A 26,009-nucleotide genomic window follows, 5' to 3' on the forward strand; every position below is an offset into this window, starting at 1 on the left:
GAATGAGACGAATTGTCAGGCAACGGCACTGATCAGGTTTAGGATACTATGCGTAACACTCACAGTGCGTCTGACATCATCATGATGAAGGATATTGACGTTCATAACTTGAGAATCTACTTGATCTTGTCGACGGAAAACTGATCGGATGTACCGTCATGAAGTGAAAAATGCAGATGGCGATGCGCTTGCGTCTTCGATGAGAGCGGAAGAAGTGAGGGACTGACAGATGCAGCGATTGTTACCACAACTTTTTTTCCTCTTGTAAATCACGGAAAAATTGCAAAAGTTATTGTTGGGGATGTTCGAGGAAGCATTTACTTGAAGGGAAGTCTAGCGACTTTAGAAGGCATACGAGAAAATATCGAGAAAAAAATAATGAGAGCATATAAAGGAAAATTACAGATATTCTATTGATCTTTTAACGGTTCAGTCATCATTTCGTGTTTAGTAAAATATTTTGTCATGGAATATAAAAACAAAAAATGTAAGGGTTCGGGCAACAATTATAAATGATTATAAGAGGTATAATGTAAAAAGTCATTAATGCAAATTTCTCTTCTTAGTAAATTATAGACGTCAAATAGTTTATTAATAGGTTATAAAAATCAAATAGAAATTGAAAGAATTGTCTGATATATTGTTTATCTCACTATTGCATTACTTGTTCTTCTTTTTTAGATTAACAATAAGATAATTAAGTAAAAATCTAGTAATAATTTTTTACATTTATTTAGATGACTTCTAGCTCAAGCAGGAAGTAAAAATGATCAAATCTGTACATAGTGATACAATATTGTATGAGCGAAGTATATTTAAATCAAGATTTATATTTCACAAAATATCTTATTTTTTCAAGTAAATGTTTGAAGAGAAAATTTGCATTTTTTAATGGTACACTTTTGTCTTTATATTATTATTTCTACTTAATTAATGTTTCTACTAAATGACGTTAATATGTCTCTACGTTCACATAAAAATACAATCAAACATTTTTATATTGTTATTATTCCATCATTTTTCGAATAAAATTTAGATATGTCACAGCCGTTTTAACAACCTGTAATATAATACACATTTTCATTCATTATTTTTTACAAGTAAATCCGTTACTTACATCACCGAAAGTTCTGATGGACAGATCGAAGAACTTTCCGGCTTTTAGTTTTGCTGGAACAATCGACGTAGCTATAACTAATATCAGTGCTCGTGCTTTCGCATTCGGAAGACGGTACCAAGCCAATGTACATACTGTTAATGCTAATTTCTCTCCCTAATTTTAGTAAAACAAATTACATGGTATAAAATGAAAAATATAGAAATGAAAAATATCCGACGATATAAAAAGAAAAGAAAAATATCCGATTTATTTTCAGCCTTACTATTTAAATGCGTTATATGGATTTATATAATACGATACCTCTATGGAAAGTTGTTCACCGATAAAACAAAAGATATAAATATTGAATCCAATTGATGTGAGCAGAATGAGATAGGAGCACATAGATATAACATTTTGATCTTCCCATTCCTGCAAGATCAATAATTATATTTATTTATCTCGCATACACACATAAGCACACACACACACACATACACACACACACACACACACACACACACACACACACACACACACACACACACACACACACACACATATACAAGCGCGCGCGCACGCACGGAATAACATGTTTCAATTGTAATAAAATAGCATCTATATTTAAAATTGTGCGAACTGTTATCACTGCATAATTATTTAGGCGCACCGTGATGACATCGTGTCCTAGAAGACATACAATTATCGTACATCCCATCACTTCTAACAAGCTCGTATATTGCAAAGTGCTTTGTACCAATCGTAAGAAACTACAAAGGGACGCGTACAAATTTTTATTAGAAAAATCTTTTAACCTGCTATATTAAAAAAAAGAACTTAGAAACAAAACAAAAAGGACACAACATTAATGTGATGTATTAACTTTATGTGAAATTCAATTATTTTGTTCTATTTAACGGATGTGTTTTATTTAATATATGATCATCTTGATACAAATAAAAAGAATGTAAAGTAGATATAAATATAAAAATGTAATTGAGATAAATAAGACTTACTTTCGCATCTTTATCTGATGTTCCACGGTGAAGGCCAGCTTTTTATCCAAATTCTTTTCCTCTGTTTCGTTTATCAGGCTATTTATTAACGTCATCAGTATCTCAAGCTGTCCACATGTATGCATAATGAAAAGAGCGGCGAGGCTGCAAATCACCACCGTGATGGTATACTTGATGAATCCGGAGAAGAACTGTATAAAGAACATAATTTCGTACGCTGGACTGATTTGCCCGTTAAATAGAACAAAATAACTTGGGCATGGCAAATGCCTGATTGTGATGTTCTGATTGGTGATAGTTTTTCCCTTGCTTAACGGCACGATTGTACGAAAATATAAGCCGGATATATACATGAATATGCCGCACAGAATGAGCAAACGTCTTGCAGTCATTGCTTTATGAATCATGGAAGTACGAGCACTGGTACTTGTGACATTTCGCCAATCGTCCTTCATTCGCGCTAGACAGTTTCTTACTTGATTCTTACTAAGCACTAAACTGCTGTACTTGAGGACGGCCAGTATCGTGAACATTACAGATGAAATAAGTTTCAATCTGATGCGAGTTCGTTTTTCTACAAATACTATGTACAAGATTGTCGGGATTAGTTCACAACCGAGAAGAAAGTAGCAGCCTAATATCAGCGAGATCTTTTTTAAATGTTCAAGAAACGAAGATTTTGTCTCTGGCCAGATACCTAATAGACGGCAAATAACGCGATTTAGTTGTATAGTATATTTTATGTCGTTCACATAATTTTCATTTGGATACATTTCTAATGTAATTATATTGTTTTTTTTTATAAGAGCTATTTTGTGACGTTATGACTTTGTGTCATACAAAACAAGATACAACGCGCGGAAACGTCTAGAAGGGTCTTCTTTCATCAATGATCACAGCGAGCAACTTTCTAGTCAGAGGATAACTTGGTACGCGCTTGCGTTCTGAACAATTGCTCACAAATAGATAATGACATACGCTCGGAATTCTCGAATAAGCACGAGATGAATAAAGTTTAGAAGTCACTAAGGGTCGAATCGCTTCCTATAAATTGTACTTTTTACCATCAACTTTCCCTAGCTAAAATAATCAGAAAAGTTATTATGTATGTATAACTCCGTTTCTTCCTCTTTCGTAAACTTGATTTTGTCTCGTATTTGCAGAAATATATGCGGGATAATAATCAGATGGTAAAATATATACAATGAAAAAAAAATCTTAATTTCAAAAAAATATTTCTTTGCTCGTATTAAAAAAATTATTTTTTTGGATCACTGAAAATTTCTTTAAAAATAAGATATTGTACAATAAGATACTATACAATATCCTATTTTCAAAGAAATTGTTGTTAATCCAAAGGGATAATTTTTAATTTATTATATTAATTTATATTTGATATGTCACTATTTCTCAAAATACACATATACATATACATAGCATTAAAATTAAAATCGAAATATTTAATTAAAATACGTACTAGATTACATACTTTAGTGCATATTAAAACATGCAACTATTTTTGTAATTTAAGATGTTTATTCTTTAAGCATATTCGTAATGTGCTTATAAGAATGTTAATGCGTATTTGAAATGTATTTATATTGTATATATTACAGAATTACTTCAGAAATAAAAGCATTTATTGATAAAAGTGTTCTGAATACGGACTTTAATGTTTTAATTATTGTTTTAATTTATGAATTACGAATGATAATCAAAGACAATTAAATCACGAAGCAAACTTACAATCAGATCTTGCATGTATTTGCGTTAAGAATTTAAACAATATGTGGAAAGCAGGGGCTATAACAATAGAATTTATGTTGAAAGTTACTTGTTGAGAGGGACAAGCATTTTCTAAGAAAAGTATCCTTACTCATTTATCAGATTTCGTATTAACTAGGAAAAAAATTATGTTTATCTTCGTCTTAGCAACTTGCGATAGCAACGTAATGCTGATAAGCAGGAAATAATTTTAGTTTTCGTATATATATATATATATATTTTGAATACTCCGATTTTTATGATTGACAGCTAATATCAATTACTATCAACTAATGTCAATTCTTTAATCTTATGGAAAAAGTAACAGGTATATAATTTTCTTAATACAAATAAAAATACGTATTAATACGTGTTAATGAATGCCTTACATAATATTTGTTAATTTTTTAATGAAATATAACATGAAATTTGCTTCGCGATTTAATTGTCTTTGATTATCATTCGTAATTCATAAATTAAAACAATAATTAAAACATTAAGGTCCGTATTTAGAACACTTTTATCAATAAATACTTTTATTTCTGAAGTAATTCTGTAATACATACAATATAAATACATTTCAAATACGCGTTAACATAAATACATACATTGAAATAACATTTTGTATTATGTTGCAATATGATTTTATATTCATTGATTTTGTATGTACAATTTTATAAAATGATTTTGTATATACAATTGATTGATTCATACTATATGATGGATATATCGAGCACAGTTAACGTAATTATAATTTTAAAATTTAATAATTCAATCGATTACATTTCGAATCATATTAAAATATGTCCCAGCTGTTTTCATGATCTAAAAACATTTTCAGTTGCTTTCTCCTCTAATTTATTTTCAATTAATCATATTTAGTGTTACAAATAACAAGAATATATTAAATAAAATTGACGTATAAATAACATGATATTTATTTTATAAAAAATGATTTTACCTTAATTATCTATTCCTATTAATGAGTAACACATTGATACCGTTTAATTTATATAAGGCGAAAAGACAAATGGCTTATATGTTTTATGAAATTTGCATTATGAATATAAATATATTTAGTTTTGTAGGAATAATAAAATTAATTCAAAGACATTTTACTTACATTACCAAATGTCTTGAGCGAGAGATCAATAAATATTCCAGCGGAGATCTTTGACGGTGCGTTAGACATACGAATCAGTAATATGATGCTACGCGCTTTTTTGTCCGGAAGACGAAACCACTCAAGCTCGCAAGACGCAATGGCTACCTTTTCTGCCTATCGTCGGATTATTACGTAAAAAAATTTGTTTTTATCAAATTTTTATTTGCTATTTCATAAATATTACAACACTGCAATATATTTCTTTTACGATATATTTATAAAGATTTTATTTATATAACTTATTTTACACGTAATAACTGTCATAAGATTTATGTAAAATTGCATACAATTTTAATTGCAAATAATTTGAAAATAAATTATTTTAATTATAAATTATTTTAATTATAAAATGTTATTTTCATTATTACTATTTATGTCCTAAAACCTGTCCTAAAATCTGTCCTGAGTATATGAATTTCCGTGAAACTCACCTGACTAGTAAGCTGTTCACCGGTGTAACAAAATAGAAATGTGTGAATTGTCACATTTGTAATGCTTATGCAATAAGTGCATACAGTTGCTATATTCCTATTTTCCCAGTCCTACAAATATAAATGCTTCATTAATATTATTGTTAAATTATACTGATCAACTGTAAAATCTGATTGAAATGATTATTTGTTTTTAATAAAATACATATTTTATAAGAATTTAAGTTTAAGTTTAGATAAGAAAATTCTAAACTGAATAAGTATTAAATTTTCGTTTTTTCCCATTTTTCATTTTACAATATGCCAAAATATTTGATTATTCCGTTATTAAAGTTGACTTACGAACCACTAACATAAAATATACTAAAATACAGAGTGACGCCGTGTTCACTGCAATTTCCAATATATATACTTCTTGCAAGGTATGTTGTACCAATCGTAAAAAACTGAAATGCAATTATCGATAATAACAATTAATTAGATTTAATAGAAAAAATAAATATCAATGAAATGTGAAAGAATAGAAAGCTAATAATATTTACCGCGACATTGTTAATAAATATTATTATAATAAGCATACGTTAATAAAACGTATAAGTCTATGCTATACTATGAGCGTAAACAATATGTTAGTAAGTTGTGGGCTTACTTTCGGACTCTCATTTGATGATTCACTATTTCAGCTAGCATCGTATTCACTTCATGTTCCTTTTGCCATTGTTTCTGTACCAGTGTTGTCATCAAACTGATCAAGATTTTCAATTGGCCGCAAGCATGTTCCACAAAAATTGCCGTGAGACCGCATGCACTTGTCACAATCGAAACTGGAATGAATCCTATTACAAACTGGATAATAAAGATCGTCTCGTAAACAGGAGTGACTTGCACATTGAGGGAAAAGAAGTAACCCGGACAGGAGAAGTGTCTTATCGTGATATTCTGATCGGTGATAATCTTTCCCTGGAACAACGGTAGGATTGTTCGGAAGGTAATGACAGCACTGTACATAAAAATTCCACAAATCGTAATCAAGCGCTTCCCTATTCTCGCGGATTTTAGCATAATGTTTCGTGCGTCCACATTGAGAACGTTCTCCCAATCTTCCTCAACGTGCATCAAACACCGCTTGAGTTGATTATAGCGAAATATGAAGATGCCATATTGACCAACGGACATAAAATCATAGAGGAGAAAAGGTATCATTTGCAGTCGAATGCGCGACGTTGCCTCTATAAACCAGTAAAGGATACTGGGCACAAAGTCGCAAAAGAGAAGAGTATAAGATATACAAATTAGCAAAAGATTGTAAGCCTTCTGGTATACAGATCTTTCTTTTTTGATGGTGGGCCAAGCACCGAGCGCGAGCAACAAGTTGCGAATTGGTTGCATGACATACAAAATATCATTTTGATAATGTTCATTTTGCGGCATTTCTTTGGATTTCGACGAATATTCTACGGTTATATTTTCGAGCTTTATCCGACCACGTAACATGCACTTAATATAATGTCTGCGCTCTAACTGAATGCCACCGAAGGACGACGCTGATCGCGAAGTCAACTCGTCGCTCGCGCATATGCTTGCGCATTTTAAAGATTTAAATGTCACATGAGAAGAAAGAATAAAAACAAAAAAGTTTGTAAATGAAGTCGTTTGCTCGAGATTACTTGCCATAAAATATATTTTATCCGTTAATCTTTTACTGTAGCAACTAAGAAAATTATCAGGTATTATTCTTCTTCCCGTTTCATAGACTTAGTATTATTTTAGTCACAATCATCATTTAGTCTCATATATCATATTTGGCAAAAATGATTTCTATATTACTCATGTCTACATTCTACATTCTATAGAATAATAAAATCGGAAAATATATATGATACATATTTACATCACATTAATCTACGTTAACAATAATTGATAATAATTATTATCAACCATTGTCATAATTGTAGATTATAATATAGAATAGACTTATAATACAGAATACTGAAAACATTTAAAATACATATATTAAATAGCAACAAATTAAATAAAATAGGGTTATGAAATAGATATAGCATAATAAGCGGCAGAAATTGAAAAGGATTTTAATAATTGATAATAATTAACAGAGATACTACAGCAATAAATTTACGAGAAAAGTAAATAAAATTCTCAATATAAATAAATGTACGTAATAAACACAATAGTAAATATATAAAATTATATGAATTGTTCATTGAAATATAATCAAATATATATATTTAAATAATATTTTATATTACATTTAGATTGTAATATGTTTTGTATTTTATTCATCCAATAGATTTATACGATATGATGGAACGAACAATTAATTATAATTTCAACTAATAGAATTTAATGATTCAATCGATTACACTTCGGAGCATATTAAAATATGTTCCAGCTGTTTTCATGACCTAAAACATTTACAATTATGTTTTCCTGCAATTTGTTTTCAATTAATCATATTTACCGTAATCGCAAATATCAAACATATATTTAATAAGTTGACTTGTACAAACAACATATTTATTTTATCAAAAAAAATTCCATCTAAACTATCTAACTACTATTTATGGATTTAAAATGTTAATGTTTATATCGTTTAATGCTATTATAATTAATATGAAAAGACAAATAGTAATATATTTTTTATTAAGTATATTTTATATAAAATTTTAATATATTTAGTCTTTTTTTGGAAATAATATAATTAATTTAAAGTTAATTTTTACTTACATTACCAAATGTTTTGAGCGAGAGATCGATGAACTGTCCAGCAGAGATCTTTGTCGGCATGTTAGACATAATAATCAGCAATACAACACTACGCGCTTTTCTGTCCGGAAGACGATACCACTCGAGCATGCAAGATGTAATAGCTACCTTTTCCGCCTATCGTTGAATTTATCATCACGTAGCAATGGCCATAAAATGTGTTTGTATCATAATTTCATTTGCTATTTCAAAGATATTGCAACACGTTCCCTGTATTTCTTTTTCACGATATAATCATGAAGATATTTATAAAACTTATTTTAGCATGCAATAGTAACTCTTTCAGGATTTGAATTTGCAGTTTTAATTGCAATAATATAAAAATAAATTATTATGGAACATATTATTGCTATTTTCATTATTATTACTTATGTTTTAAAAAATGGACACATTAATATTCGTGAGACTCACTTGGCCGGTAAGCTGTTCACCAGTATAACAAAATAGAAACATGTGAATTATCACATTTATAATACTTATCAAATAAGAACATAAAGTTCCTATATTCCTAGTTTGCCAGTCCTATAAATATAAGTGTTTTATGTGATAATCATATTATTATTGAATTTGATATATTGAATATTATTGATTAACTATAAAATCTGAAATATATTTTGTCAATAAAATATATATTATGAGAATTTGAAATCAAGTAAAAAAATTGTGAATATGTAATTATCAAATTTTTATTTTTTCAATTTTTCATTTTAATATGCAAAATTATTAATTTGTTCCGTTATTAAAATTAATTGACAAACTTACGAACCATTAACATAAAATACACTAACAAACAGATTGTTGTTGTATTTATTACAATTTCCAGCATATATATTTCCTGTAAGGTATGTTGTACTAATCGTAAAAAACTGAAATATAATTATCGATGATAACTATCAACGCTTCTTAAACTAATAGAAAAATAAATAAATATCAATAAAATGTGAGAGAATAGAAAGAAAAAAATTTTTACCAAGTATAATATTGTCAATAAATATAAAATATAAGATAAAATATTATTATTAACATATAATAAGCATATGTTTATTAATATAAGAGTCGGAGGAAGATGCCATAATCAACTTTGAATCAATATTTTTTCAATTCTCGATATATAAAGGGAAATGAAATCAATAAAAAGTTTGATTAGTCTTATTTATTATTTAATTACAGAAATGTAAATATCTTGTAAGAATTTTTCACAATAAAAAAATAAAAACCTTCCTAAGTAGCATCTTACTCAACCTATTGGATAAGATATTACGAGATCTTATAAGATTCCCTAACGTTTTCACTAAATAATATATAAATATTAAAAATTCTATTAATAATTATTCTCAACAATAAAGAATAATTTCTAATAATAGAAAATAATTTTTCTTGAAAACGATCTCGAAGTAAATGAGAAATAAAATATATATACTATTATATGTTAGTTTTTTAATAGCAATAATAAAAAGTTATTTCTTAAAACAGTCTCTAAATAGTAAATAAAAGATAAAAATATGCAACATTTTAACTAAAATAATAGAAAATAATATTATTTTTTACAAATTGTAAGCACAGTCTTCATCCCCTTAGATCTTCTTTGAGTCATCTGTTGCATTTTTTGCAACAATCAGTCTTTACTTTACTCATATTTAGACCTTTTTTAGCATCATAAAATTTACCAATTGCATAATAATCGTCATTTTCTGTGTCAGTCGAAATGTAATAAATATTTGCTTCTTGAAAAATTGTTTGAAGATAAAGTTATTCTTCGTTAGTTTTTGTCCCCATCTTACCCAATACGACTAGAAAATATAGTATCAGACTATATCAATCACGTGCTATTGATAAGATAATCATTTAATATATAATAAAATTTACTTTTGATGCTAAATAATGTAATTCTGCGTATTTGTGAAATAAAGTCTACAAAAGATTAATATAAATTTTAAATATTGTAAAATATGATTAGAACAGAACTTTATCAACTTACCTTGATAAATTCATAATTTTTAAAAATAAATATGAACAGCGAGTTCTAGTCGTATCATCCCTTACAAATGAATAAACTGAGAATACTATTAATACCATCTATGCATAAACATGGAAATTATTATTAAATAGCATCTTGCCTGGCATGGCATGTTCCCCCGACTTACCGTAAATGCTAAACTATGAACAATAGCAAAGTTGCTGCCTTACTTGCGCACTCTTATTTGATGCTCCACAATTTCAGCTAGCTTTTTATTTGTTTCACATTCTTCTTGCCATTCTTTCTGTACAAGTCCTGTCATCAAACTGATTAAAATTTTTAATTGACCGCAAGCATGTACTACAAAAATTGCTGTAAGGCCACATGCACATGTCACGATCGAAACTGTAATAAATCCTGTTAGAAATTGGATTATAAAGACCGTTTCATAAACGGGGCTGACTTGTACGTCGAAGGAAAAGTAATAACCCGGACAGGCAAAGCGTCTTATTGTGACATTTTGATCAATGACGATCTTTCCCTGGAACAACGGTAAAATTCCTCGGAAGGTAATGACGCCGCTGTACATGAAAAATGCGCAGATCGTAACTAGACGTTTCCCCGTCCTCGCAGATTTCAACATAATGTTTCGTGCGTCCACGCTGAGAATATTCTCCCAATCCTCCTCGACGTGCTTCAAGCATCGCTTGAGTTGATCATAGCGAGATATGAAGATGCCGTATTGACTAACGGACATGAAATCGTAAAGAAGAAGAGGGATCATCTGCAGTCGAACGCGCGTTGTTGCCTTCATCAACCAATAAAGGATACCGGGTATAAGGTCGCAAAAGAGGAGAGAGTAGGACATAAAGATTAGCAAGAGATTGTGAACCTTCGAGTGTATGGATTCTCCTTTATTGATGGAGGGCCAAGCGCCAAGTGCGAGCAGAATGTTACGAGTTGGTTGCGTAATGTACAAAATATCGCTTTGATGATGCTTATTTTGCGACATTTCTCTATGAACTCTAATGGATCTTCGGTACTGTTGAGTTTTATCGTTCACGTAACGTGCACTTAATGCGAAACTTAAGTACGAACTGGATTGCTACCGGTTGTTGAAGGACAAGACTGATCGCGAACTCGTCGCTTGCGCATATGCTTGCGCATTTTAAAGATTTAATGTCGCATGAGAAGAAAGAAAAACAGAAAGGCTTGTAAATGGAATCATTCACATCAAGGGGCGAGATTGCCTTCCATGAAATGTATATTTATCCATCAACCTTCTCTTACTAATAACCAAGAAAGTTATTACGTGTAACTTTGTTTTTTCCTGTTTCGTAAGCTCGGCACTATCTCTATCATAATATCATATTTGTCATAAAAATTATGTTCACGTTACGTATATTTTACAATAGAAATAAGATGTTTAAGTATATACGAGATATATTTACATCACGTTAATCTATATTTGATACATATATATCAGTGTTTCTAGAAATATTAATGCATGCATTGAAAAAAAATTTGCTGAATTTTAATAAATATTTGTTTCAATATTAACGAAATATTACCTTAGTAAATAAATATTTTAAAATATTTAAAATAGTAAATAAATATTTTACAGTAAATAAATAATATTCAAAATAAAAAATTATGCTTAAATCAAATAAATATACATTTACATTTATTAAAAATTTCGTTAATATTATTTCAATAAATATTTAATAAACTTTATTATTTTTTAATATTTTTTTCAGTATATGTGTTATATATATATGTAACATTAAAATTTTGATAATTGAAATTTAAATATGAAATTAAAATATTAGATTGTGCTTTATATCCCTTTTTAATAATCTAAAATATTTTCTTCATTATTTAATGTTTAATTCGCGTCATGAGTCACGACTTATGGTGGAAAATAACAATTGCTCGTGAAGTAAACTCAGTTAGAATATGAACTTGCACGCAATAAGAATTTAATCATTGTATGAAAAATAGAAACTAAGTACAGTGATAGAGTTTGGAAGAAAAGTTGCTTGTCGAAAGGGACGATTCTAAAGAAAGTATTCGTATTCATTTGTCAAACTTTATATTAACTAGGAAAACGATCATGTTTATCTTCATGTCTTCGCAACATAATTGTAACATAACGCCTATCAGAAAAAAATGGTTTCGTTTGACGTGTGTTAAATGTTCTAGTATTTTTATATGTATGAGTTAAAATATCAATTATTATTTTTTAATTTTGTCAAAAAAGTAACGTTTATGTTCTTGTTACTAATAAAATAATGTGTTAATACAAATATTTAATGAGATATGAATTAATAAAACAAAATTAAATATTGAAAAATCCTTTATCATTTTGCAGTTTTTGCATTGCGGTCATTACTGAAACACTCTGTATATAATTAAATGATATTTTATATTACTTTTACATTTTAATATATATATATTTTGTATTCGAATCATATATGCAATTGATTCACATAATATAATGGTATAAAACAACTAACATTACAATTTCAACTATTAAAATTTAATGATTCAATCGATTACATTTCGGAGCATATTAAAAAATGTCCCCGCTGTTTTCATGACCTAAAAACATTTTCAACTGTTTTCTTCTCTGATTTGTTTTCAATTAACCACATTTATCGTCATTGTAAGTAACAAGAATACATTTAGTAAAATTGACATATGACATGATATTTATTTTATAAAAAAGGATTCTAATTGTCTTATTGCAATGTGTAGATATAAAATAATTAATATTGATGTCGCTTAACGCTACTATAATTAAAACACAGACTTACTTTAAAAAAAGTTAAAACCTACTTAAATAATCTTTCGTAGAAAGTAATTTACTTACATCACCAAATGTTTTGAGCGAGAGATCGATGAACTTTCCAGAGATTTTGGTCGGCGCGTTAGACATAATAATCAGCAATACGACGCTACGTGCTTTTTTGTCCGGAAGACGATACCATTCGAGCTCGCAGGATGCAATGGCTACTTTTTCCGCCTATCGTTGGATTTATCATCACGTAGCAATGGCCATAAAATGTATTTGTATCATAATTCATTCATTTGCTATTTCAAGGATATTGCAACACGTTCCCTGTTTCTTTTTTTTTTCATGATATATTTATAAAAATATATATAAAACTTATTTCAGCACGCAATATTAACTCTTTCAAGATTTGATTAAAATTGAATGTGTAATTACACATAATTTGATAATAAGTTATTTTAGTCATGAAACATTATTATTGCTAATTTTATTATTATTGTTTGTGTTTTAAAAATTTAACTACATTAATATCTATAAATTTTACCTGGCCGGTAAGTTGTTCGCCAGTGTAGCAAAATAGAAACATGTGAGTTGTTACATTTACAATACATAACCAATAAGTAAATAAAGTTGGTATATTCCTATTTTGCCAATCCTATAAATGCATAAGTGTTTTGTATGATTTTATTATTATTAAGTAATTTATTATTATGACTAATTCTGTAAAATCTGAAAGAACTATTTGTTATCGAAATATATTATTATAAAAATTCGAATGCAAATAAAAATTTTTAAATTTTTATGAGAAATTAATAAATTTTTGTTTCTTTTCTATTTTATTTTACGTTAAAAAATATTTTATTTTAATAATAATAAAATTAAAATATTTTATTTTGTAAAAATATTTAATTTATTTCGTTATTAGCATTAATTAACCAACTTACGAACCACTAACATAAAATACACTAAAAGGCAAATAGTTATTGTGTTCACCAGATATTCCACCACATATATTTCCTGCAAAGTATGCTGCACTAATCGTAAAAAACTGAAATATAATTACCGAGAGTAACAATTAACACTTAGACTCATAAATAATAAAATGAGAAAACAAAAAGTTAATAATTTTGTTAATAAACACATTATTAATAAATATTAATATTAATAAGTACACACGTTAATTGGAGCGAATACTAAAATTAAGAGCATGAATTAATTACATTCGCAAATTGCGGACTTACTTGCGCACTCTTGTTTGATGTTCAACTATCTCAGCTAGCTTCATATCCATTTCACGTTCTTCTTGCCATTGTTTTTGCACAAGTTCTCTCATCAAGCCGATTAAAATTTTCAATTGGCCGCAAGCATGTACTACAAAAATTGCGGTAAGACCGCATGCACATGTCACGATCGAAACTGCAATGAATCCTGTTAGACACTGGATTACAAAGACCGTCTCGTAAACAGGGCTGACTTGTACGTCGAGGGAAAAGAAGTAACCCGGACAGGCTAAATGTCTTATTGTGATGTTCTGATCGATGACGATCTTTCCCTGGAACAACGGCAAAATTGTTCGGAAGGTAAAGGCGCCGCTATACATGAAGATTGCACAAATCATGACCAAGCGTTTGCCCGTTCTCGCAGATTTCAGCATAATATTCCGTGCGTCTGCGCTGAGAACGTTTTTCCAATCCTCCTCGACATGTTGCAAACATCGCTTGAGTTTATCATAGCGAAATATGAAAATGCCATATTGACTGACAGACATGAAGTCGTAGAGAAGAAGAGGGATCGTCTGCAATCGAACGCGCGCCGTTTCTGCCATCAACCAGTAAAGGACACCAGGTATAATGTCGCTAGAGAGGAAAATGTAGGATATACAGATTGGTAAAAGATTGTGTGCTTTTGGATATACGGATCTTCCTTTACTGACGAACGGCCAAGCGCCGAGCGCGAGCAAAATGTTGCGAGTTGGTTGCGTAATGTACGAAATATCATTCTGGTGATGCTTATTTTGCGGCATTTCTGTGTGAATTTTGACAAATATTTTGCGATACTTTCGGATTTTATTCGTTTACTTAATGCAAAAGCTGAATGCGAACTGAGTTTGTCACCAGTCGTCGAAGAACGAAGCCAACTCGCGCATATGATTGCGCATTTTAAAAATTCAAATCCGCATAAGAAGAGAGAACAGAAGAGAAAGCAGAAGAGAGAGTAGAAAAGTTTATGGATAGAGTGGTTCGCTAAGGACAGGATTATTTTCCATGAAATGTATTCTTATCCGCTTACGTACATTGACTTTTACAGGAAAATCATTACATTTAACTTGCTTTCTTCGTAAATTCTAACTTACAATCATAATGTTGACTGTGACTGTAACTTACAATCATAATGCTAACAGTTTATATTTCTACGAGAACTTTTCTATTTATTTAACTATTGTAGAGATGTATGTAATTAATTGATACAGCAAGATTACTTTTACATGAGACCAGTTACATAGTTAAGTAACTCAAATCATACATTTCAAATTACATTTAAATACATTTTTTAAATATATTTTTGAGAGCATTTTATTTTATTTCAGAAGATACGTTTATAAATAAATATATTATAATATCGTAAGAGAGAGAAAAAAACTTATTATTTTGCACAGCACATCATCGTTACTATCTTAACTCACGTTATTATGTACGTAGTTATACTGCATTTTCTTGTGAATAATTAACAAGTTGATTTTTATCTCAATAATCATTATCGTTGTTTAATCGACAATAATCCAAAATATATTAAAATATAAAACCTCTGATTTGATGACCTGAAACAATTAATAAATATCTTTGTATAAAATTCTTTCTACTAATCGGGGAATAATGTATATGATATCATTGAAGTGTCGCAATGTTTTATATAAAAATACATATATTTTGCTTACATCAGTAAATGTCTTTAAAGAAAGAACAATAAATTTTCCTAAGATTCCTAACTTTTTACGAAATATTATATATGATATATAATTATTTTCAGCACCACATTATGTGTACTCCTTGGAAGATATTATTCTAGTATATTTGCTCTCCAAACTACTTGAGCTGCCTATTGTAATAAATATGTATGAAATTGCTTTTATTTATGCAAGTTAAAGATTTCAGTTCTTATGTAAGTATTTTTATTTTTACATATTTAAAAAGTGCGATGAGAACGAGTATCAATATAATTGAAGTCTTATATGATAGAATTAAATGAATATACCCAATAAACTTACTGCAACTACAATGCGTTCGCCGATACAGTAGAAGAAAAATATTAACAGTGTTAAAAGCTAGTGCAAAGAAATCCTAGAACATTGAAGATTGAGGCATATTAATTAATTATATTAACAAATAAAACAATCTATGCATTAGAATAAATAATCATAAAGTATGAAATAATTTCTTTTCGGTAATTATCAAAATGATTCCTTCTTGTTTTGACATATAATAGTAATAAAATATCACAGATATTTAATAGATGTTTCTCGCTTAGATTTTTTAATGAATTTCGTATAATTTTATATAAATATTTTATGTTATTTTATATGCACATTCATCAGAAACTGAATGAAGAATAATTTTAAATAAAAAATACAATAAAGTCTGTTATGAATATTTCTAAACGTTTTCAATTTATTTCATTTGGAACAAAAATATTTGAAAAAGAAAAGCACTCTATTTAAGTATTTTATTTTCCACTTTATACAAATATTTATTGCTACTCTTTTATTGCTATCTATACATTTAATTCTTAAAATTCAATCAACTCGAAGAAGATTTAAATACGTCACAGACATCTTAACAACCTAAAATAAATATATATCTATATATTAATAATTATTCCTTCCCACAGGAATTGTTTATTAATTTTATTAAATAAATTTGAATAAAAAATTAGCTGTCACTTACATTGCCAAATGTTCTAAGGGTAAGATCAATGAAATTTCCTGCTTTGAGTCTTAATGGTTTTTCGGAAATAGATATAAGTAAAATCAATGCTCGTGCTTTTATATCCGGAAGACGGTGCCATTCCAAAGTGCATGCTGTTAATGCTATTTTTTCTCCCTAATTTTGGTTAATTAATTATAAGCGTCAGTGATGTGAATGAAAAAAGAATTTTCATTCCATTCCATTAATGTCTCTCTTTGTTTGTTATATATTTCACGATTTCTGATCGATCATCGACAACGAAAAATGTTTCGGTAACATATACCTGCTCAATGATTTGCTCGCCCATATAGCAGTAAATAAATATGTTGAAACAGAACATTGTTAATCCACTGAAATATAAGCTCAAACGAAAAACATTATGATCTTCCCATTCCTGTAAATTGAATTCTTAATTTTTTATTAAACACATGAAACTATAACGTAATATATCTTGTCACATTTATGTGAAGGTTTTTTCCTTAAAATTTATTGTTACATAAATAATTTTGCGTACCATGATAATATAAAATCCTACATAACATAACATCACGGTAGATCCCAGGATTTCTATTAAATTTGGATACTGAGTGATACTCTGCAGCAATCGTAAGAAACTAAAATGTATTGTGAGAAAGTTATAAAAACTGATTTAAACAAAATTTATTAATTGCTAATCCTACATATCGTTAATAATTAATGACACGTTATCCATTTGCGTAGAATGTATTATCGCGTATTAAGCTCTGATATAATTTCTAGTGTGAATATGTTAGAATTATATTAAAAAATAAGTGATTATTATATGTAAGAAAAGACTCACTTTCTTATTCTAATCTGATGCTCCACAACATTGGCCAATTTCTTGTTCAAATATTCCGATTGATTCTCATTCACAAAATCGTTCATTAACGTCACAAGTATGTCTGACTGCGCGCAAAAATGCATCCCGCAAAGTGTCACGAAACTAAAGGTTGCCACCAAAATCGTATACTTTACAAATCCCGCTACAAATTGTATGAAATATACGATTTCATAAACTGGACTGCGTTGCACATCAAATATAACGAGATGAGCCGCACACGGCAGTGGTCTGATAGTGACATTTTGAGGAGTAACAATTTTCCCTACTGACAAAGGAATGATCATTCGGGCACACACGCCGGTCAAGTACACGAATACAGTGCAAATCACAATTAGACGTTTGCTAGTTCTGACCCTGCCAATCATAGAGATGCGATCATTTAGATTGACGTTTCGCCAGTCCTCTTCAACCAGTACTAGACAATTTCGCACTTGATTCTTGTAAAACACGGTATAACCGTACTTAATGATTTCTATTATCGTAAATATTCCATTAGCCATGATTTTAAATCTCAAACGAACGTCTGTCAGCACCATAAATACATAAAGTATAATCGGGATTAATTCGCCGAAGAGAAATGCAAAACACACGAAGACCAGCACGACCGTTTCCAACAGCTCCGGAAAAAGGGAATTCGTGCGTGGAAATGGCCATATGCCTAATAAACGAAAGAAAAAGCGATTCATCACGAAAGTATTCTCTATGTCGTATTCGTAATATTTGTTGGCAAACATCTTGAGAGACTAATTCTACAATTTCTTATACTGAATTTTTCCACTTCATAGTGATATCGTAGAGCATGAAAACACTTTTGTAATCTACGATACAGAGACGAAACGTACTATTCGTCACTGATCGCAGCGACAAACTGGTATTTTTCGCAGAGTACAAACATAATTCATAATTCATGTGCGCTTGCGTACCAAGGAACTGAAAAGCCACGTCAAGTGAATGGTTAACATACGTATAGAAACTTTTAAAAGAGTTGCGTGCAATCCCTTTAATGCTTTTCCTTCATTCTAAGGAATATAAAGTTTTCTCTGCGAAGCTATGATGAATTAACGTTTCATTTATTGATATAATAATTGTAAACAAAATATAGTAGTTGACTTAATCGAGTATACATGAAAAAGTAACTGTACTTGTACGACTATATTCTAGATAATTTTTATATTATTATTCTTTCTTTTATTAAAATGTGTACTGTATTCTGACAATGAGATAGTAATCGTTACAGTGCTTTATATAAAGCACTATTTGCTTGTGTTATATTAATGTTTGGGAGATTTTAATGCTGCATAAGAAGAACTTTTCAAGTGCGGTAATAGTTTCAAAAAATAAATTAATAAAAGTAAAAATTTTTTACTCACGCTTCTGTATATGTACAATTTACTAAGTTCTTGTATTTGACACTATTTCAGGAAAATATCACATCTATACATACATATCTATATTAGAAAAGAAAAAAATACATTATTTGATATTACCACTTGATATTATGCGTTGATAAACATTGTTCTAATAAAAAGAAAGAGATTCAGAGCAAAAAAAAAATCGTCTATAACAAAAAAATCATAGAGGATCGTTTGTAAATACAATTGTAAGTAATAAAATAACATTACTTTCTCTCACTCGCACTTATTGATAATAGTTCAAATTTTTTAAAATAATATTATATGGAAAGAATAATTTTGAATAATTTTGAATCTGAAAAATTTAGTTAAATATGGATCGGAAAATAATTTTGTTGAACCATCAAAATAATTTTATAGGAATTTCAAACATGATAAGCAATGCTGAAAAAAATTTTGACATTTTAGCAATCAGTTTAAACATCCTACAATTTTAATGATTCAACAAAATTATGTTTAGATCTGTTTCTAATTAAATTTTTGACTCTTCAGCAAAATCATTCTTTCCGTATAATATATTATTTGTTTACGAAGCAATTTGGACTTTGAAATTTAATATATTTATTTAATATATTTATACAAGCAATATGACACATTATTGAAAATATGCATATCTCATGTCGTGATATCGACTTAGAGCATTCAAAAACTATGGAATATTAGTTAGATTAAAAAATTAATTTATTATTTATGCGTTAGAATAAATAACAATAAATTAGAAATATAAACAATAAAATAGAAATATAAATAATTTCTCTCTAGTTGTCTTTTAATATAACGTTAGATATTTAATAGATATTTCTTATCTACATTTTTAATGAATCTCGGAATATATTTTTATTTTTAGACGTTTTTATATTATATTATAAGCACATTCATCAAAAATTGAATAAAAAATAATTCTAGTGATAAATTAAGAACGAACTAATTATGAATACTTGTAAATGTTTTTATTTGGAACAAATATATTTGAAAAAGAAAAGCACTTTGCTTCAGTATACTATAATTTATAATATACTATAATTTTTTATGGTTACAAATTTTTATTGCTACTGTTTTACTAATAGTTATAAAAGTCTGTTATTCATATATTTCAGAATAATTCTTATAATTCAATCAACTGATCGAAGAAAATTTAAATATGTCACAGACATTTTAGCCACCTAAAATAAATGTACGTCTTTATTAATCGCTTTTTCTCCCGGTAAAAAGAATTTTTATGATATTAACTGTAATATTATATTAATAAGAAAATAGCCGTAGCACTTACATTGCCAAATGTTCTGAGGCAAATATCAATTAAATTTCCTGCTTTAAGATTTAATGGATTTTCGGAAATAATTATTAGTAAAATCAATGCTCGTGCTTTTGTATTCGGAAGACGGTACCATTCCAAAGTACGTGTTGTTAATGCTACTTTTTCTCCCTAGTTTTTATCAATTAATTACAAACGTCAGTAATGCGAACAACAAAATGATTTCACTACTATTCCTTTGATTTTACTTTAATATATTTATTTGCTATATTTATTTGCTATATTTGCCACATTTGATTGTTACTACCCATTGGCAATGAAAAATGATTCAAGAATACATACTTGCTCGATGATTTGCTCGCCCATGTAGCAGTAGATAAATATGTTGAAACAGAACATTATTAGTACACTGATATATGCGCACAGACGAATAACATTGTGATCTTCCCATTCCTGCGAATTAAATTCTTATTAATTTTTTATACAACACGAAAGTATAACGTAATGTATGTACCTTATCATATCTATCTAGTATTTTCTTTAAAATTAATTGTTACGTAAATATTTCTTTGCGTACCATGATAATGTAATATCCTGCGAAACATAATAGGACCGTAGATCCTAAGATTTCTATTAAACTTGGGTACTGAGTGGTACTCTGCACCAATTGTAAGAAACTAAAATATTTTACGAGAAAAATATGAAAATTGTTTATAACAAAAATTACTAGCTTCTAATCCCATGTCTAATCCGACTATCTTTGATAATTGAAGACACATTATCCATTATATAGAATGTGTATTATCGCGTATTACGCTCTGACATGGTTTCTTTCTAGTGTGAATACGTTAGATTTACTTTATAGAATCAGCGAATGAATTTCATTATTGTACGCAAGGAAACACTTACTTCCTTATTTTGATTTGATGCTCTATTACAGTTGCCAATCTCTTGTTTAAGTTTTCCGATTGATTCTCATTCACGAAATTATTCATTAATGTCACAAGTATATCTGACTGCGCGCAAAAATGCATCGCGCAAAGTGTCATAAAACCAAATGTTGTCACAGTAATCGTGTACTTTATAAGTCCTGCTAGAAATTGTACGAAATATATGATTTCATAAACTGGACTACGTTGCACGTCAAATATAACGAGATAGGCAACATGAGGCAGTGGTCTGATAGTGATATTTTGAGAAGTAACGATCTTCCCCACTGACAACGGAATGATCATTCGAACAGCCATTCCGGTCACATATACGATTATGGCGCATATTACAATCAGACGTTTACTAGTTTTAACTTTGTCGATCATCGAATTACGATCATTCGGATTGATGACGTTCCGCCAATCTTTATCAACTAATATTAGACAGTTTTTTACTTGACTCTTGTAAAGTATTGCATAGCTGTACTTGATAATTTCTATTATTGTAAATATCCCGCTGGCCATGACTTTCAGTCTCAAACGAAAGTCTGTCAACACCATAAATACATAAAGTATAGTCGGGATTAATTCGCCGAAGAGGAACGCAAAACAAGCAAAGACCAATATAAATGTTTCCACCAGTTCAAAAAGAAGGGAATTAGTGCGCGAAAATGGCCATATGCCTAATAAACGAAAGAAAAAACGATTTATTCCAAAAGCATTTTCTATGTCACGTTCGTAATACTTATTGGCGAACATCTTGAGAGACTGATTAATTTTACAATTTCTTATACGAAATCTTTCCACTTCATAATATATGATAGCTTATAGCATGAGAACACTTTTGTAAGCCACGATATAGAGACGAAACGTGTCTGTTCCCTGATCGTAGTGAATAGTATCCTTTGCTAAGCACAATATAACTCATATTTCATGTGCGCCTGCGTGTGAAGGAAACTGAAAAGCCACGTCAAGCAGACGTTAACGAACATATAGAAACTTTCAAAGGGGTTGCGTACAAGTTTATTTACAATTTTCCTTCTGTGTAAGGAACAAAAAGTTTTCTACGGGAAGTTATGAAGGGGTGAATTTTTCGTAATAAAAACTTACTGATAATAATAGAGTGTAATCAAAATAGAGAAACTTGGCAGAATATAATAAAAATAAGTGCATTTATCTCTGTAATATATAGTATTTTTTGTTCCTTATATTATTTCTTCCTTATAATTATTTCTTTAAATAAAATGTGTACGTTATTGAAATAGTAAATATTACAATCTCCTCCACATAAAATATTATTTGCTCGCGTGTCAATCTGACGCGATCTCGGAGATTTTGATATTGCATAAAATGATTCTCGAGTATACGATAATAGTTTCAAAAAATAAATAATGTTACTGAACAGCTTATTTTTATTACACATATTCTGTAATACTGTGATATTTTAAAAGAAGACAAATTATGCAATCAAAGATTTAATTTAAAATATCTAAAGCTGATTCTAATATTAATTTCAAATTTGTTGTGATGAGAAATCAATTAGAAACGTTAATAGTACGATTGACGTTTCTGGTTTGTAGTTACAGGCAAGATTGCAATTAACTTACCAGTAATATAGAACCAGCTTATTTCGTCAAATTTTTATTTTCAGCGAGAAGGAAGATTCTTTAAAAATTTTCTGTATATCAAAATTCTGCATAGTGTCATTTGGAAGTAATATTATATAAATAATAAAATAACGTCTCTTTTGTTTACTCACGTTTATCAGTAATAATAATAATAATAATAATAATAATAATAATAATAATAATAATAATAATAATAATAATAATACAGATTAATAATATATTAATATTAATATATTAATATATTAAAATACATACAAATTTATAATACATTAATTTTTCGATGGAGAACTTTGTTTTTTAATATACTTGTTATTGTACTTGCGCTAAGATATTACTGAAAAATATGCTTATTTATGTATACTGATTTACTTGGGACAAAGATCGGATTTTTAATTAGAAGAATTAAGCAATTTTATAAGTTAAAATAAATATAACCATAAACAATTTTCCTTTGATTTTATCAAGATCAGCCTTTTCTATCTTAATATAATATCAAATATCTAATAAACATTTCTTGTAATGTATATTTTTTGATGATATATTTATTAATCTAATAATATCTTTTATCTAAATATTTTTTTATATTATTTTATATATATATGCATCAGAAATTGAATAAAGAATAATTAAAAAAATTATATTATGAGATCAGAATATGAACATTCGAAAACGATTTCATACGTTTTATTTCAATCAAAGATATTTGAAAAATAAAAGCACTGCGTTTAAGTATGCTATGACTTCCATTTCATGGTAACAAAAGTTTATTATTACTATTCTTCTGCTATTCATATTTCGATTAACTCTTAAAATTTAGACAACTGATCGAAGAAGATTTAAATACGTCATAGACATCTTAGCAACCTAAAATAAATGTATATCTATATTAAAATACGCTCTTCCTTTCCGCAGAAATATGATTTTTATGATTTTAACTTTGTTATTTAATAAATTCGAAAGAATAGCTGTGTTACTTACATTGCCAAATGTTCTGAGGGAAATATCTATAAAATTTCCTGCTTTAAGTTTCAATGGATTTTCAGAAATAGTTATAAGTAAAATCAATGCTCGTGCTGTTGCATCTTCAAGACGGTACCATTCTAAAGTGCATGTTGTTAATGATACCTTTTCTCCCTGATTTTTGTCAATTAAATTTTTGTCAACAAAAGTGTTAACGATGTAAACAAAAAAATAACATTCCTCTGACTTTCCATTTGTTACTATATTTTACTATCATCGATGATAAAAAATATACCTGTTCAATGATTTGCTCGCCCATGTAGCAGTAAATAAATATGATGTACCACAACATTATTAGTCCACTGATATATGCGCAAATATTAACAACATTATGTTTTTCCCATTCCTGTAAATAGAATTTTTATTAATTTTTTAGAACATTAAATTATGATATAATACACCTTTTATCATTTATCTAAATTTATATTTTCCTTGAAATTTGTTGTTATGTAAATACTTTTTTTGCGCACCATGATAACGTAATATCCTACTAAGCATATCATCACCGTAGATCCCACGATTTGTATTAAACTTGTGTACTGAATAGTACTCTGTACCAATTGTAAGAAACTAAAATATATTGCGAGAAAAAATTATGAAAATTGTTTTTAACAAAAATTACCAGTATCCAATATCTTATGTATCTTTGATAATAGATAATATCATTTTGCATAAATATACTGTTTATTAAGCTCTAACATAGTTGCCAGTGTAAATACGTTACTCTCTAAATCTGAATCAGTGGATAATCACTGATCAATCAGTGAAGTATGCCACTGGTAATCAACGAATATAAGATCCCTAAACTAGCTAATCTTTATTGTGATCTAATCTTGTTTTAATGCTTAAATTCAATGAATATGATATTGGTAGATTGAAATTAACGTGCAAATATCAGTAGTTAAATAATGCTCCAACGTTCTTCCTTTTTTAGTTGAACTTCACTGACTATCAATGCAAAGTATGCCATTGGATAATTAGTGACTATCTACTGACTCGGGTTTAAAGAGATTTACAGCAAAAAATTAACGAATGAATCTTATTATTGAACCCAAAAAAAGACTCACTTTCTTATTCTGATTTGTCGTTCCACGACAATAGCCAATCTCTTGTTTAAGTTTTCCGGTTGATTTTCGTTCACGAAATCATTCATTAAAGTCACGAGTATGTCTGATTGCGCGCAGAAATGCATCGCGCAAAGTGTCATAAAACTAAATGTTGTTATCGTAATTGTGTACTTTATAAGTCCTGCTAGAAATTGTATGAAATATACGATTTCATAAACTGGACTACGTTGTACGTCAAATATAACGAGATAGGCAACGTGAGGCAGTGGTCTGATAGTGATATTTTGAGAAGTAACGATCTTCCCCACTGATAACGGAATGATCATTCGGACAGCCATTCCGGTCACATACACGATTATAGCGCATATTACAATTAGATGTTTGCAAGTTTTAACTCTGTCAATCATCGAATTGCGATCACTCGAATTGATGACGTTTCGCCAATCTTCATCAATCAGTATTAGACAATTTTTCATTTGACTTTTGTAAAGTACAGCATAGCTGTACTTGATAATTTCTGTTATTGTAAAGATCCCGCTGGCCATGACTTTCAGCCTCAAACGAAAGTCTGTCAACACCATAAATACATAAAGCATAGTCGGGATTAATTCGCAGAAGAGAAACGCAAAACAAGCGAAGATCAATGTGAACGTTTCCGCCAGCTCAAAAAGAAGGGAATTAGTGCGCGAAAATGGCCATATGCCTAACAAACGAAAGAAAAAACGATTTATTCCAAAAGCATTTTCTATGTCGTGTTCGTAATACTTATTGGCAAACATCTTGAGAGACTGATTAATTTTACAATTTCTTATACGGAATCTTTCCACTTCATAATACGAAAGCTTGTAACATGAGAACACTTTT

At 28.9% G+C, this 26,009-nt stretch overlaps 6 protein-coding genes across 6 annotated transcripts; all 6 read right to left on the reverse strand.

The window, feature by feature from the left end:
* Positions 1-1,087: 1,087 nt before the first annotated feature.
* LOC105626570 lies at positions 1,088-2,888 on the reverse strand. Its single transcript, XM_012207866.1, has 3 exons — positions 2,116-2,888; positions 1,770-1,869; positions 1,088-1,273 (listed from the first exon to the last, which is right to left on the reverse strand). The coding sequence occupies exons 1-3, from the start codon at positions 2,886-2,888 to the stop codon at positions 1,088-1,090; spliced, it is 1,059 nt and encodes a 352-aa protein (XP_012063256.1).
* Positions 2,889-4,849: 1,961 nt separating this feature from the next.
* On the reverse strand, positions 4,850-6,906 carry LOC105626571 (odorant receptor 13a-like). The gene is made up of 5 exons (XM_012207867.1): positions 6,125-6,906; positions 5,822-5,921; positions 5,476-5,586; positions 5,003-5,158; positions 4,850-4,855 (listed from the first exon to the last, which is right to left on the reverse strand). The coding sequence occupies exons 1-5, from the start codon at positions 6,904-6,906 to the stop codon at positions 4,850-4,852; spliced, it is 1,155 nt and encodes a 384-aa protein (XP_012063257.1).
* Positions 6,907-7,844: 938 nt separating this feature from the next.
* On the reverse strand, positions 7,845-11,228 carry LOC105626572 (odorant receptor 13a-like). The gene is made up of 4 exons (XM_012207868.1): positions 10,455-11,228; positions 8,671-8,781; positions 8,221-8,376; positions 7,845-7,898 (listed from the first exon to the last, which is right to left on the reverse strand). The coding sequence occupies exons 1-4, from the start codon at positions 11,226-11,228 to the stop codon at positions 7,845-7,847; spliced, it is 1,095 nt and encodes a 364-aa protein (XP_012063258.1).
* A 74-nt stretch (positions 11,229-11,302) lies between these two features.
* Positions 11,303-15,033, reverse strand: LOC105626573. The gene is made up of 5 exons (XM_012207869.1): positions 14,252-15,033; positions 14,004-14,058; positions 13,555-13,665; positions 13,089-13,241; positions 11,303-11,374 (listed from the first exon to the last, which is right to left on the reverse strand). Exons 1-5 carry the CDS (start codon positions 15,031-15,033, stop codon positions 11,303-11,305), a joined length of 1,173 nt encoding a protein of 390 aa, XP_012063259.1.
* A 2,755-nt stretch (positions 15,034-17,788) lies between these two features.
* LOC105626574 (odorant receptor 4-like) lies at positions 17,789-22,189 on the reverse strand. The gene is made up of 5 exons (XM_012207870.1): positions 21,411-22,189; positions 21,079-21,178; positions 20,844-20,954; positions 20,517-20,672; positions 17,789-18,271 (listed from the first exon to the last, which is right to left on the reverse strand). The coding sequence occupies exons 1-5, from the start codon at positions 22,187-22,189 to the stop codon at positions 17,789-17,791; spliced, it is 1,629 nt and encodes a 542-aa protein (XP_012063260.1).
* Positions 22,190-23,871: 1,682 nt separating this feature from the next.
* On the reverse strand, positions 23,872-25,741 carry LOC105626575 (odorant receptor 85f-like). Its single transcript, XM_012207871.1, has 5 exons — positions 25,146-25,741; positions 24,549-24,648; positions 24,314-24,424; positions 24,037-24,192; positions 23,872-23,922 (listed from the first exon to the last, which is right to left on the reverse strand). Exons 1-5 carry the CDS (start codon positions 25,739-25,741, stop codon positions 23,872-23,874), a joined length of 1,014 nt encoding a protein of 337 aa, XP_012063261.1.
* Positions 25,742-26,009: the final 268 nt, after the last annotated feature.

Source organism: Atta cephalotes, assembly GCF_000143395.1.
Source record: "Atta cephalotes unplaced genomic scaffold scaffold00005, whole genome shotgun sequence".
NCBI classification, from domain to species: Eukaryota; Metazoa; Arthropoda; class Insecta; order Hymenoptera; family Formicidae; genus Atta; species Atta cephalotes.

Excerpts from the sequence above, each read along its gene's own strand:
- LOC105626571 (XM_012207867.1), bottom strand. The coding sequence starts at position 6,906 with ATGCCGCAAAATGAACATTATCAAAATGATATTTTGTATGTCATGCAA. Across the intron at positions 5,587-5,821 it reads TAGTATATTTTATGTTAGTG|GACTGGGAAAATAGGAATAT; the intron begins GTTCGTAAGTCA and ends TTATATTTGTAG. Across the intron at positions 5,159-5,475 it reads GTGAACAGCTTACTAGTCAG|GCAGAAAAGGTAGCCATTGC; the intron begins GTGAGTTTCACG and ends ATCCGACGATAG.
- LOC105626572 (XM_012207868.1), bottom strand. The coding sequence starts at position 11,228 with ATGTCGCAAAATAAGCATCATCAAAGCGATATTTTGTACATTACGCAA. Across the intron at positions 8,377-8,670 it reads GTGAACAGCTTACCGGCCAA|GCGGAAAAGGTAGCTATTAC; the intron begins GTGAGTCTCACG and ends ATTCAACGATAG. Across the intron at positions 7,899-8,220 it reads CGCTCAAAACATTTGGTAAT|GTCATGAAAACAGCTGGAAC; the intron begins GTAAGTAAAAAT and ends TAAATGTTTTAG.
- LOC105626570 (XM_012207866.1), bottom strand. The coding sequence starts at position 2,888 with ATGTATCCAAATGAAAATTATGTGAACGACATAAAATATACTATACAA. Across the intron at positions 1,870-2,115 it reads CATCAGATAAAGATGCGAAA|TTTCTTACGATTGGTACAAA; the intron begins GTAAGTCTTATT and ends GTCCCTTTGTAG. Across the intron at positions 1,274-1,769 it reads TAGGACACGATGTCATCACG|GGAGAGAAATTAGCATTAAC; the intron begins GTGCGCCTAAAT and ends TACTAAAATTAG.
- LOC105626575 (XM_012207871.1), bottom strand. The coding sequence starts at position 25,741 with ATGCTTTATGTATTTATGGTGTTGACAGACTTTCGTTTGAGGCTGAAA. Across the intron at positions 24,425-24,548 it reads TAGGATATTACGTTATCATG|GAATGGGAAAAACATAATGT; the intron begins GTGCGCAAAAAA and ends TTCTATTTACAG. Across the intron at positions 24,193-24,313 it reads GCGAGCAAATCATTGAACAG|GGAGAAAAGGTATCATTAAC; the intron begins GTATATTTTTTA and ends GACAAAAATCAG.
- LOC105626573 (XM_012207869.1), bottom strand. The coding sequence starts at position 15,033 with ATGCCGCAAAATAAGCATCACCAGAATGATATTTCGTACATTACGCAA. Across the intron at positions 14,059-14,251 it reads CATCAAACAAGAGTGCGCAA|TTTTTTACGATTAGTGCAGC; the intron begins GTAAGTCCGCAA and ends ATTATATTTCAG. Across the intron at positions 11,375-13,088 it reads CGCTCAAAACATTTGGTGAT|CATATGCGCAAGCGACGAGT; the intron begins GTAAGTAAATTA and ends AAAATGCGCAAG.
- LOC105626574 (XM_012207870.1), bottom strand. The coding sequence starts at position 22,189 with ATGTTCGCCAATAAGTATTACGAACGTGACATAGAAAATGCTTTTGGA. Across the intron at positions 21,179-21,410 it reads CATCAAATCAAAATAAGGAA|TTTCTTACAATTGGTGCAGA; the intron begins GTAAGTGTTTCC and ends AAAATATTTTAG. Across the intron at positions 20,673-20,843 it reads GCGAGCAAATCATCGAGCAA|GGAGAAAAAGTAGCATTAAC; the intron begins GTATGTATTCTT and ends GATAAAAACTAG.